The 12,242-nt window shown below is 35.3% G+C and overlaps 4 protein-coding genes across 4 annotated transcripts in view; 2 read left to right on the top strand and 2 right to left on the bottom strand.

The window, feature by feature from the left end:
* Positions 1–15: 15 nt before the first annotated feature.
* LOC100185203 (cyclic nucleotide-binding domain-containing protein 1-like) lies at positions 16–2,052 on the bottom strand. Its single transcript, XM_002119993.4, has one exon. It carries the CDS (start codon positions 1,585–1,587, stop codon positions 34–36), a length of 1,554 nt encoding a protein of 517 aa, XP_002120029.3. The 5' UTR covers positions 1,588–2,052; the 3' UTR covers positions 16–33.
* A 1,095-nt stretch (positions 2,053–3,147) lies between these two features.
* On the top strand, positions 3,148–4,540 carry LOC100182888 (uncharacterized protein C22orf15-like). Its single transcript, XM_002120522.4, has 4 exons — positions 3,148–3,824; positions 3,883–3,969; positions 4,035–4,157; positions 4,248–4,540. Exons 1-4 carry the CDS (start codon positions 3,788–3,790, stop codon positions 4,460–4,462), a joined length of 462 nt encoding a protein of 153 aa, XP_002120558.1. The 5' UTR covers positions 3,148–3,787; the 3' UTR covers positions 4,463–4,540.
* On the bottom strand, positions 4,526–6,392 carry LOC100185249 (ADP-ribosylation factor-like protein 6-interacting protein 4). The gene is made up of 2 exons (XM_002120812.5): positions 5,011–6,392; positions 4,526–4,946 (listed from the first exon to the last, which is right to left on the bottom strand). Exons 1-2 carry the CDS (start codon positions 5,387–5,389, stop codon positions 4,711–4,713), a joined length of 615 nt encoding a protein of 204 aa, XP_002120848.1. The 5' UTR covers positions 5,390–6,392; the 3' UTR covers positions 4,526–4,710.
* Positions 6,393–7,780: 1,388 nt separating this feature from the next.
* LOC100177627 (TBC1 domain family member 10A) overlaps positions 7,781–12,242 on the top strand; it is an 11,752-nt gene continuing 7,290 nt past the window's right edge. Inside the window, exons 1-5 of the mRNA XM_004226943.4 lie at positions 7,781–8,081; positions 8,285–8,384; positions 9,095–9,202; positions 10,996–11,217; positions 11,528–11,593. Coding sequence (XP_004226991.2) covers positions 7,948–8,081; positions 8,285–8,384; positions 9,095–9,202; positions 10,996–11,217; positions 11,528–11,593 — 630 coding nt within the window. The 5' untranslated portion in view covers positions 7,781–7,947. The remainder of the gene's footprint in view (positions 8,082–8,284; positions 8,385–9,094; positions 9,203–10,995; positions 11,218–11,527; positions 11,594–12,242) is intronic.

The following is a 12,242-nucleotide window of genomic DNA, read 5'->3' as shown; positions in this document are numbered from 1 at the left end:
ATACAAACTAAAAAAAACCAAGAATTTATATTTTTATTTCGCCCATTTTCCGTAACCGGGTCGAATACCACAGTAGTTAATAGTTCGAAGTAACACGTTACGTTTCAACTCTGCCCAATCGTCTTTCATTTCCTGCTGAACGAAGTTCTCTTGAATGATGTCATCAGTGACGTCATCAAACTTTGGCCGAGAGCTTTGAGAAAGCAAGGAACGTGTGGTGGGGTCCAACAACTCAAGTCTTTCCAATGTAATAACACCAACTTCCAAATCTTCGCAAGACACGATGGAACAAGACAAAGGTTTCTTTTCCAACAAACTGTCCTCTCCGATCGAGTCTCCCTCCCTTAACGATCCCATCCTCACGCTCCGGAAGAGCTTTTTTCTTCTACCGTTCGGAAGAGTCTTGATTGCCTCCACTTGCTTGAAGACGTCGCATTTACCCTTTTTGAGGAAAAATATGAAGGGAGCGATTTCTCCTTCTGGTATAACAACAGTGTTTCCAGGTATGGTTTGCCATTCAACCAGTGCGGCCAGTTTTCGAAGTGATAATCCGGGCCAATTTCTATATAAGTCGCTCGCTTGAACAACGGTTGTCTTTTCGGCTTGAATTCGCTCCTTTATTCGTTCCAAAATGCGCTTGTAATCCGCTATTGCGATCTTTAAAAATTGGCACGGTTCTAAGGTGACGGAGGTCATGACCTTTGTGTTGACCTCTCGACCTTCGACCTTTTCAAGGGTCCCGAACCAATCGCCATGTTGCAGTTTCCCCATTTTTCTCCGAAGCAAAGGGGTGGGGGAAGGAAATACTTCAGCGTCATCTTCAGTAGACAACCCTGCACGAATATATGGAAGAGTTTGCGGTCTTACAGATCCACGAAGAATCATATGTAGGCCAGTGTTTCCGAACACTGTCAGTCCCGCTTCTCCGTAACTATCCAAAGCTGCCACTGTTGCGAGTTCGCGGAGCACTGGGTGACTGTCACCACTATCTTCGAGCAAGCAAGCAAGTTCAGAAGGCCACAGCTCGCGTAGTAGACGATACACCCTTTTGTGTTCCTTGCGTGTTCTCTCAAAAGGCAACTTCTTCATCAGCATTCTCAGACACCCAATATTCCGATCTTTTGCCAATACCAGATCGTCCGGAGCTGTTTCAGTTTGCAAACCTTTTTTATGCTTTGATATATGAAGTCTAACATCATGTACTCTTGGATCATCGTACACAGTAGGTGGGTCCTCCGTTTTTCGTGTGATTTTGCCTCTTACCGCCGCATATCTGGATTTGGGTCGATTCAAACCAGCATGGCCCAGTTCAAACGCTATCGTTGGTTTGGTTGGCATTCCCGGCTTCACAGGCTCGGGCTTCACAAAAACGCTGGTGAAAGTTTTCATGAAATTTTCATGTCGTGATTCGATCCTGTCTTCCGCTGTACTATTAACAACTTTAAGTTGATCGTAGTTTATAGTTGACTGCATCGTTAACCTTACCACGTACTTTCGCTTACACTCAAAAACTACGAACACAACCATCGAAACGAATTCTTTTGGACACACCATGCCAGTGTTTCCAGACGAAAAGCAAAAAGTCATCTTAATCAAAAGAAACAAGGTATGTTTTCCAAATTTAGGTAAATACAACTATTTTTCCAAAAACGATTACAACATTTTTATTTTGGCAACACTGAAATCATGACTCGAAACAAACACTTCAACATTCACATAAGCGCGAATAAAGAGCTCCCGCCTTTTGTTGCGAAAACTTTCCATTTGTTTCCATTATCCTTCAAGGGGCGGATTTGTTATTGAAACTCTGATCTACGTGTGCCTTGTTCGTTTCAGGTGACCTTATTTCACGCGACACCGAATTTTAATTCTGTTATGCCACGCTCCAGTTTTTGCTGTTCAGTGCCACAATCGTTTTGATTTTGGTCAACGTATTAATTTTATAAACTTTGTTAATCACATATATACGAAACCTGTTTTCTGTAACCGGTGTTTAGTTTACGGTTGTACGATTAGAAAATTACCTAATAAACAAATAATTTAAATCGACATACTAATGTTTTCTTAACAGTTTCTTTACTTGCTTATACATGCGAGCATGAGGTATCAAACAAAACACCTGTATTATCATCACGACTGTCCCCGCCACGCTGGAAGAAAAAAAAGTATAATCATATCATATAGTAGAGCGGGGGAAGACGGGACACCTGTGTCACATAGCATCCAAATATCATGATCGTCTATTAAACAGTTAAAGGTCTCTGGGAGTCGTGGGGATATATGGTTTTATAATTCCTAAATTTTCTTTGTTTACTACCAAATTGGAGATGAAAATAAAATAAAAAGGTATCCCATCATACACCTCGAGTCTAAAAGCAGGTGGAAATATGTGCCTGAGTGTCCCGCCTTGCCCCACTGTACTATAAACCATATAGATTTGTTATTATTTTTATTTACGCTAATGTAAGCCATCGTTTATGCAGAAAATACATAAAATGTGTCGAAAGAGATGTATATTTGACTCACATGCCTATTCTGGTTATATATTGTATCGTATAGACTTCGTTGCGGTTGCCTATCTTTCTTTTATCGTGTTGGAATTTGATCGGGGGCCAATTACGTTGTAACTTAAGCTACTACATTCATTCAGCAAAGCGGGAGGTGTAATCTAACCATTCACAATTTGTACAAGTCAGACACTCTAGCATAAATGCGACTAACTAAGTTTAATTATAAAATTGTTGCTTGTTTTAAGTACGTAGCATACTATGATATAGTAGGGAGGGGAAGATGGGACACGTTTCCATTCTATTTTCTCGCCCCATTTGGTAGTAAACAAAAAAAAACTCACAGAATTATAAAACCGTATCCTTACGACTCCCATAGACCGTTGTTAATCGTTCAAAACACGATCAGGATGTTTGGAAATTATGTGGTAAAGGTGTCCCATCTTCCCCCCACCCTACTATAAATGGATAATAAGGAAGAAATATATTTTAAGCTTAAATTAAGAGTGTCGTGGTTTAAAAGTAGACCTTCATTTCATTAACATTTTACCGATGTGATTACAGTAGGGGGATAATATTGGTAATAGCCGCCAATAATGGATATTTGCACGTTTGTGTACTTAGGTTATAATTGAGGAAAGCCTTTGGTGTCAAAGTGTCAGTCGTTTCCATTGAGGCAGACCTTTATGTGGTGTTATGATACGGTTTATTCAAGCCAGGCGGTCGCGTGTATCACGTATTACTTTAATACGTTTCGTCCGACAGAAATATCAGAAGGAACTTTCTCAAGGGATAACTGATGTCAGTTGAAATCTGTCAAGTTATTCGTATGCCAATCGGCGCGCCTTTTTAACTAATTGTGCACAGTAATCCGTTTACTGTCGTTTTCTAGTTGGTTGCTACACTTTTGAAACGTTTTAGGTTCAAGGACGCTATTGTGGTCAGAGCAGTAAGCAAAAGACGTGTGCGACATTATCCACTAGCATTTAAGCAAGGATTGTATAATAATTAAATTACATATCAGATATTTGACGTATTTACAGACACAAAAAATGCATGATTACGTCATAATCACGCTTTACGCTTGATTGATTTTTAATTTGGTAATTTACTAACGATTGGGGACTAAATTTTAACACGGAAGTCTAATACCTTATGTATTTGACTAGATTCGAAATCTACTGTTGTATTACTTCAAGTTTCTAATTTTCTAATATTTGTAGCGTATATTGCACCGAAAGGATTTTGTATTTTTATGTTTGTACGAAAATCACATAATCATGTCAACCCAACTTTTCATCACTGTGAGATATGGAGGTTTGTGAATTTGTGTGAATTAAATTAAACTTAATTTTAATTCTTTCTGTTCATAAAGAAAATAAAGAAGAACTTTTTAACCCACATTGCAAAAGTTTGCTTTTACTAGAATGTATACGCGAAAAGTGCAGATGCGGCGACGAAGGTAAGTTCACTTCCATTGAAGCTATACAGTCTCACGTAATCCGCTGTATATTTAAATGCTTTTAGCAATCCTGGACTTGGTCGACGAAGCTGGGAATGTATCTAATATTTCCGACAAAGAAAATTTGACAGAGTACGCGAGTCAGTATCTGGAAGGAAGGCGGAAATATGTTCTAATCAAGGTTATAAGTAAGTCAACGGAAATCAGTTTGCCGTGAAATTTTTTGTTATTTATGACAGTTTTTAAATAAAGGAATTATTCTTGGATTCTCTATACAGGGTCCACCAACGTAGATACTGAACCTCATAAATACGAATCCCTTTTATTGAACCTGGAGAAGCATTACCCCGAACTCGCGGAACGTTTGGACAGATTGTCAAGGCCTGCTGAAGTCATTCCTAAGGGGAAAAATTGGCAAGGATCTAAAAAACGATCGAGTCAAGTCAGCAAGACAAAGTCTCCTAAGCGGAATTCGCTAGCTCGCATTTTGTAGTACATAGAAAATTGCCCCACTAATCTAACTTGTATGAACCTGTTTATATTTAAAGCAAAGCACTTAAAAGTTGAAGCATTTAATGTTTGTTCTTGTAAAACAGCGCGGTCCACGATAAGTCAATGAAGCAACAGTCGTTGTTCTCCAGATTAGAACGATTAAATACTCCGAATGTATTTTAAGTAATTCCGAAAAAGAGCATGGAACAATTTAAATGTGACCAGAAACTATTGAGTTGACTATCAACTTCATCGCTTATTAAGCCCAAGCTTCGCTTGGAATGAATTTCCGTCACCAATAGTCGCTTGTTTGTTAATCGCCAGGTGGCGCTCTCGAGAGACTATTTCTTCCATAATTTCACCATCTCCTTTGACGAGCCGCGTGCGTCCGGTTTCTGCGTCATATACGTGACGCATTACGCTCTGTCGTTTCTCCCATTCCTCCTGCGTCATTGGACGCATTGCCAGGGCTCTTGGATCAGGATCTGCAATAAAATATGATAATGAAACCACACAATTTTCTCAGAGATTGCTTTGAACCAGGCTAACCTGTTTCCTCTTTGTTTTTCTTAAGGGATTTTATGTTTTTGGGACTGTTTTCATCTGTTGTTTTAATAGTTTTTTCTTTCTTCATCTTCTTTTTTTTAGTTTTCTTTTTATGTTTGGCCTTTTTTCTTTTTAAAGTTTTCTGTGTCCTGTCTTCTGAGGATGATGTATCTTCTGAAGTTGTCCTCTTTCTCTTTTTCTTCTTTACTTTTCGCTCTGAATCAGTTGAACAACTAGAAGAAGAGTATCTTTTCTTTCTTTTTTTACTTGTACTGGAAAAGTATGATCTCTTATTTGAGTCTTCAGATTTCTTTTCATGTTTTGCCTTTTTCACTTTATGAACAACTTCTCTCACATCTTTTTTTTCTTTCTTAGAGCCCATTGGCAATAACTCCTTTCAAATCAGTACAATCATCGATCCAGTAACAGTTCTGCTGTCAAACCATTACATTCAAACCATTTATTTTTGCTTTGGTAAGTGATTGTACAAGGTATCGACTAATAGAATATCACCATTGAACAATTACACAAAATGTAAACTGTACCTTCAAGTAGTATAGTAGACGTAATATGAATAATTGTATAATTTATATAAAATCGTTATTGGAAATAGTAACCACGAACACCAAATTAAACTTATTTGAAACTCAACGAATACCATTTCAATACATACATATCTGTTGCAAATTTCAATAGATATATTAAATAAATTACAATTATTTTGATTGTAGATTTCTAAAACTTTAAACACTCTTTTGAATGAATTACACTTTTCAAATATCAAACAAATTTTTGTAGTATTATTTGAACCACCAGTTTGGTTAAAATGTCACATCAAAATTTACATAATGTAGTTGCATGAAGCAAGGCTTGAATAGAATTTGTTTAACAACTGCAGCCATTGCATATGAGTTCTATATACAAATTTTGGTCATGACCCATGCACTGAAGAATAGACTATAATCCAAGAGACTAAAAAACTAGCAAATGCTGTCATAAAACCTTCTTTTGCGACTTCAAAAAAACCGCCATATTCTTCAATGTCCTGTTTCTGAAACTCAGTTACATAGAAATTCATTGTGAGCGTTGTAATTGCAAAGTAAAGCAAGATGGCCAAAATTCCAACAAAAGGGAAAATTCCCCACAAAATTCCTATGATTAAAGCAATGATTTGACGACTCCAGTACACTACATCCAATAATTCCTCTTTGTCTGGCCATGACGCCTTCCTAGTAAGAGCTTTTTCAAAAAGTCCATTCGATTGACTCATTGTTTGTTACTTATATTGGTCCACTCAACCTCAAAATCTTGCAATGCTTTTTTCCTATTAACACGCAGTGTGTATATACAAGTTCTTTACGAATACCTGGTACATTCGTTTCATACATTAGTTGGACATTTTGATATATTTACACAAAAATAATATTAACATACATTATAAACAGTCATAGACGGTCGAATCTAGTTTTACGTGTTATCCTTTACAACGTAAAACAGATGTTATACTATCTATCTAGGTACCCTGTTTTACTACGAAGTTAATTCAGTAACGAAATCCCGCTGATTTTCTACGTCATACGGAATGAGCTGTACCAGAGTCGTATAAACACCTTTCTATGGCTCTGAGCTGTCGTATAAACGGTATTTCTATGGCTCTGAGCTGTACGTATTATGTATATGATATCTATGTTCAAACGTGTAGTTTACATTTGACGATTCATATGATTAAGCTTTGAGGCATAGAATACTGTTCAGTAACCTATGCTTTGAGGCACTATGACTATGGAATAATCGATTTTGGATCATTGACAAAGTTGTTTCTACCAGTATGTTTATATACGGGCACATGTTTATATACGCACTCAGGTTTCCACTAAATGTAACTTGTCATTTAATGTTACAATTTTATAGGGGTGGTAACAGTTTATGAAATATTTTTTTGTGTTTGGACCATAGTTTGTGCGGAGTCGTAGGTATTTTGATGGCTCTGGGTTCGTGTACTCGGAATGGTATCACAAAGCTTTACAGAACCAGAGCACTGAACATGTATCGGGATTTCAAATAAAATTATAAAAAGATGAAGCCTTCCCAGTCGGTCCCCTTTTAAATGCTTACGATAGTTCAAAAAATATATAACTTAAGTTAACAGATAAACTTCTATTTTTACAGTTTTACCATTTTTTTACCGTTTAAATTTTTAAACTACGCTGCGTCTGCACAATAGTGACATCTAGCGGACACCAAATTTACATTTGATATTACCTTGCAGTTCTTTTATTGATTTGCTCAACATTCGTGATACACCCAAAACCCAGGATGTGTTGATAAAACAACTTGTCTTTCCTGTCATGTGCCAAGTGGGCACTAGTAAAAAATCCTCCGGTACATAGCAGAAGGGCTGGTGGAAAGTGTTAGAGGTTGCTATTTAGGGATTGATGGTTAGGTTACTGGGTTAGGAGTTAGAAGTTAGAGGTTGGTGGTTAGCGAATAAGGTGTGGGGGGGGGGAGATTTTTTACTAGTACCGCCAAGTTTTTTAGGTTTAGAAGCTTATAGGGTAAAGTTGTTGAAAGCTAAACCTTCTCTGTGTATATTAACTTCTTCAGCTGTATATTCTGTATTCTACATAGTGGCGGATAGTGATACTTTGTTGCTGGCAATGGTAGTTTAATTTATTTGTAATTTACAAAATACCATCAGTCCTTTTAAAGAAATATAGACCAATCTGTAACCTACCGGAGGATTCTTTACTAGGTCTAAATTTTCTTATGGCTTTTTCACAATTATGTTCTTGACAGATGATAAAGATTGTATGAGTTACTGATGTATGAATTATTACATTATAACATGTAGCCAACCGCTGTTGTATCTCAGTGCTGTATTTAATTTGGGGATAACTGCAGTCATTTTCTAAGTTATATCCTCGCATTGTGATGTAAACAATGGAACAATCAGATAATGCACAAGATCCGATAATCAACGGCAATCATGTCGAGGAAACATCTGGAACTTCAAAACAAATGCAAGAAATTGATAAATATGGGTTTACTGGAGGCACACAATATACAAATCCGGAGTAAGTTGATTTAGATATTTGTTTTGATCGAAACTCCACCCCTCCCACTCCAGGAATTGATGCCTATGGTTGTAATATTGTGATCTAGTAATATTCAAGTCTTTTGACCTCTTCTTTGTCTTGGTCTTCTTGTAAATTAGTAAACTGCATCAGAACACAATATTTTGTACTTATTACATAATCTTTATTCTTTTGTTCCATAGTTCCGAAGATATTCCAGTAAATAAGATTCGGAAACGAGAAATAAAATGGTTGACAATGCTTGATAATTGGGATTTGTGGATGGCCAAAAAGTTTTCCAAGGTATTTCAATAATATTCAAATAACGGTTTTCATGATGTCACAGTGTAAAGTAGATGATGAACCACTTAGCAAGTTTGCTCTGGCAGTTCATATACTAAGTTTGTAAAGTGAGCTAATTCAAAATATAGCAAATACCTGCATTCCTAATTTGTTATGCGTTTAATGTTAATCACAAAAGGCCTTCTCATAATAAAAAGTTTAGAAAACCGCTTAGAAATTTTTTTGCCAATTTTTTGTTTGATTTAGGAATTTATATTTTACTGGTAAAATAATCACTGTTTAAAATGAAAGCTATTTTTCTTTTAAGTGACAATTAGCTTCTGTTTTTATTTCACCACAGCATAGTAGGAATGGAAAGCAAAATATTATAATTACTATCTATGCTTTAATAGCTTCAAAAGACTACAGAATAAGCGTTTAGAACAGTGGTTTCCAAACTGGGCTCCGTATGGCAGTCTAGAGGATCTGCAATGTAGAAAAATGATTATAATGTGATAATACAAATCACACATTGTTGTGGTTTTTACATTTTTCCAATTGCATTCTTTAATTTTTATTGGGCCTCGAAATATCAAAATAGTTGCAAAGGGTCCATCAGCCAAATTTTTCAGAAAAGTTTGGGAACTGTTGGTTCAGAATGAATCTTACATGGCAGTAGCTGGTATGGTATTTGGAGTACTGATAACATGTTTATATTTCGTGTTTTTCAGGTTAAACAAAGATGCAGAAAAGGAATTCCATCTTCACTCCGTGGCAGAGCATGGCAGTTATTGTGTGGAAGCAATTTACTACAAAGACAAAATGTTGGAAAATATGAGGTGTGTGGTTCATTACACATTCTATTAAAATATATATAAGTAGAAAATTCCTAATACCATGGTTTCCCAACTGATACCTAATTCCCCACCCCACAGGACAGAAGTCTGTTCATTGTCAAACCACGACAAGGCTTTTGCTAATTCTTTAATAGCCGATACAACAAATCTACATTTATATCAATTATTTACTTTTTTTTGCTGTCAATGAACCCCATAATCCAAACAAATATTAGCTTTTTTTTAAATTGTCAGCTTCTTTCTTTTTTATAAAAGTAGTATCAGTTGTCTTATACCAAAGCTGTATTCTATTGTGTACTCAACTTCTCAAATCATGCCATAGACCTAATATTGTAATTGTCCTTCGATTTTTACATTATATACATGCAAATTTTAGTTTATGTGCATCAGATTTTAGAATTGGTTTGGTATGTAGTATGTAAAAGCATAATCTAACAAAGTCATATCATATAAAAACTAAAAATGGTTCCTAATCCTATGAATAGGGGGTTATGTAGAGAAAAAAGTTGTGAACCATTGGTAGGTATATAAAACCACTCAGTTTTATAGTTTCATTTCACAGATAACAACTAACTTTATTGCGACTGCTTAGTTGTATTCTAAAAGACCATAAAATGGTAGATGGTAGTGGACTAGTGGTAATATAATATCTATATATTTTAGGGGTTGAGACCTAGCCATTATGGAAGAATAATAAGCAATTGCGACTGGTTCTGTTATTTTGTTATAGTTTTATCATTTTTAATGTGGTTGTAGCTTAATTGAAATAGAATGTTTGAATAATTGAAAATCATACCATTTATAAATATAAAAAAACATCTAGGGGCAAGTAAGTGCAGGAGCCTTGTATATAAAAACTAATACACACATTGACACACATTGTTATTGCGAATAACTTTTAATTCATGGCTGTTACTGATAGTTCATTGTTTCAATTTAAATGATTATTTTAATCGCCTTGCCTCATGCCGCACTTGCCAGTTGTCACATACAGAGCAGCTGCAAACACAGCTAAAGTTCTTGTTTTAAAGTGAGACCACACTCTGCCAACAATTTTATGCTGTTGTTGTATAATTATATTTTGAGAGAGAAAGTAGGGAGAAATGCACCCTAAAACAGTTCTAAACAGATTTTTATTATTTGTACATTAAAACTGCTGACCTTATACTACCATGATACTTACATAACCTGTACCTTGTCAGATCATTTGCATTCTGTTCTATAGAATTGTAAAATATGTAAAACTTAGGGTGCTTTATGATTGTTTCATGCACTGATGCATATAGTACATTCTTGATCAATGTTTTGAAATGTCTGCCTTTCCTTATGTATGTTTATAGTTCATACATACCATAATGACTGTAAAACACAATCATGCAGAAACAAAACAGAATGCAAATCAGAATCGTACAGAAAAATTATCAAAATATTGTTCATATTTTAAAGCATTAGCTCTTTGCAACAAACATAAACATTTAATAAAAACACAAGGAGATTTGTTTTCTAAAATCTCGTAATTACGATTGGTGCTGAGTCTTACCACCAGTGAATCACAGCTTGTTTTCACTGTTATTTACTAAAAGTAACACAAATATATAAATGTAATTTTGTTAAACTAGGAAACTTGTTTGACAATTATGTGTAAAGTTTATTCAATATTTAAGATACCTATGGTGGGTTCTCATCTCTGGTATTGTAAATTTTGACATGAAACAGTAAGTCTAAAGCTAGTTCAAAGTTGCTAGTTGCTATTACAAATAAAACCTTCACCATAGGAGCTGCTAAAGACTGAAGCAGCATCGAACGCGGTCGAGGATATCGAAAAAGATCTTCATCGGCAGTTTCCCTTCCATGAAATGTTTGCGAAGAAGCACGGAACTGGGCAGCAGGATTTATACAACATATTGTACGCATATGCTGTGTACAATCCTAAAGATGGATACTGTCAAGCACAAGCACCAATTGCAGCAGTGTTACTCATGCATATGCCTGCAGAGGTAAGTAACATCTTAATGAATCAGTCATATGATAATCCAGGTTGGGACAAACCGTGGGAAATGAGCAGTGTGCAGCTTTTGTGCAGCCCGCACAACTTTGTCCAACTACATGCCGGAATTGATAGTGCTAAATCCAAGTTTTGTAAAATGCACCAAGCTTGGGTAATTGTTAATGTTCGTAACCTGTGAGCTGGGAACAGTAAGAATGTAGCTAAAACAAATTAAAATCTTTAAAAAAAAAGTTAAAAAGTGTGGCCTAGTTCTTAATTTGGAAACCTTTCAAATTGTCTTATTTCAAAATATTTTGCAGGAAGCATTTTGGTGTATGGTTGCAATGTTTGACTTTTACATACCAGGATATTTCAGCCCAGGTTTGGTAAGTTTAAAAGTTTTTGTTTATGCAGTTCGCACTGCATATTTTGCTGTTTTTACGAAACATTTTGCTATTTAAAAGCATTGTGGCCTTTTATTTTTAAAAACTTTCCATTATTTTAATAATAAAAAGTAATAATTTAAAACTGTAAAGAGTAGATGTAGAGTACATTAGTCATCACCATCTACTATTTTAAGACATTCAGTGTTTGCATTATGTCAATGTAAGAAACGATACATTCAGATAATTTCTGCAGTTCAGTTTGGTTTAACCTTTTTTTACAATTTTATTGTTTATTAATGTCCCATTTACCCTCTGTAGTACTGAATGATTCTACAGTTAAATTCAAATTAGTAGTAGCAACTCCCACACAGAAAAGACAATTTATTGTTTTTTTATCATTGCTTTCTTTTAAAATAATAATATTTTATAACATGTAATAACCTGTACCATACATAAGACAATTTAGCTAGACATGATTAGGTTGATTTATTATTATGTGCAAAGGTGACAAAATGTGTTGAGTATTTCTGCACGAGGGTGGTAGGATATGAAAGATTGAGAAACAAATTGACTATACTATACATTTTTTAAACTATAACAGTGTAATACAACTAATACTTGATATTTATATATCAATGTACTCAATGGC

The sequence above is a fragment of the Ciona intestinalis genome, unplaced genomic scaffold (assembly GCF_000224145.3).
Source record: "Ciona intestinalis unplaced genomic scaffold, KH HT000034.2, whole genome shotgun sequence".
Lineage (NCBI taxonomy): Eukaryota > Metazoa > Chordata > Ascidiacea > Phlebobranchia > Cionidae > Ciona > Ciona intestinalis.
The sequence above is the reverse complement of the archived record's forward strand: the minus strand, read 5'-3'. Positions and strand labels throughout refer to the sequence as shown.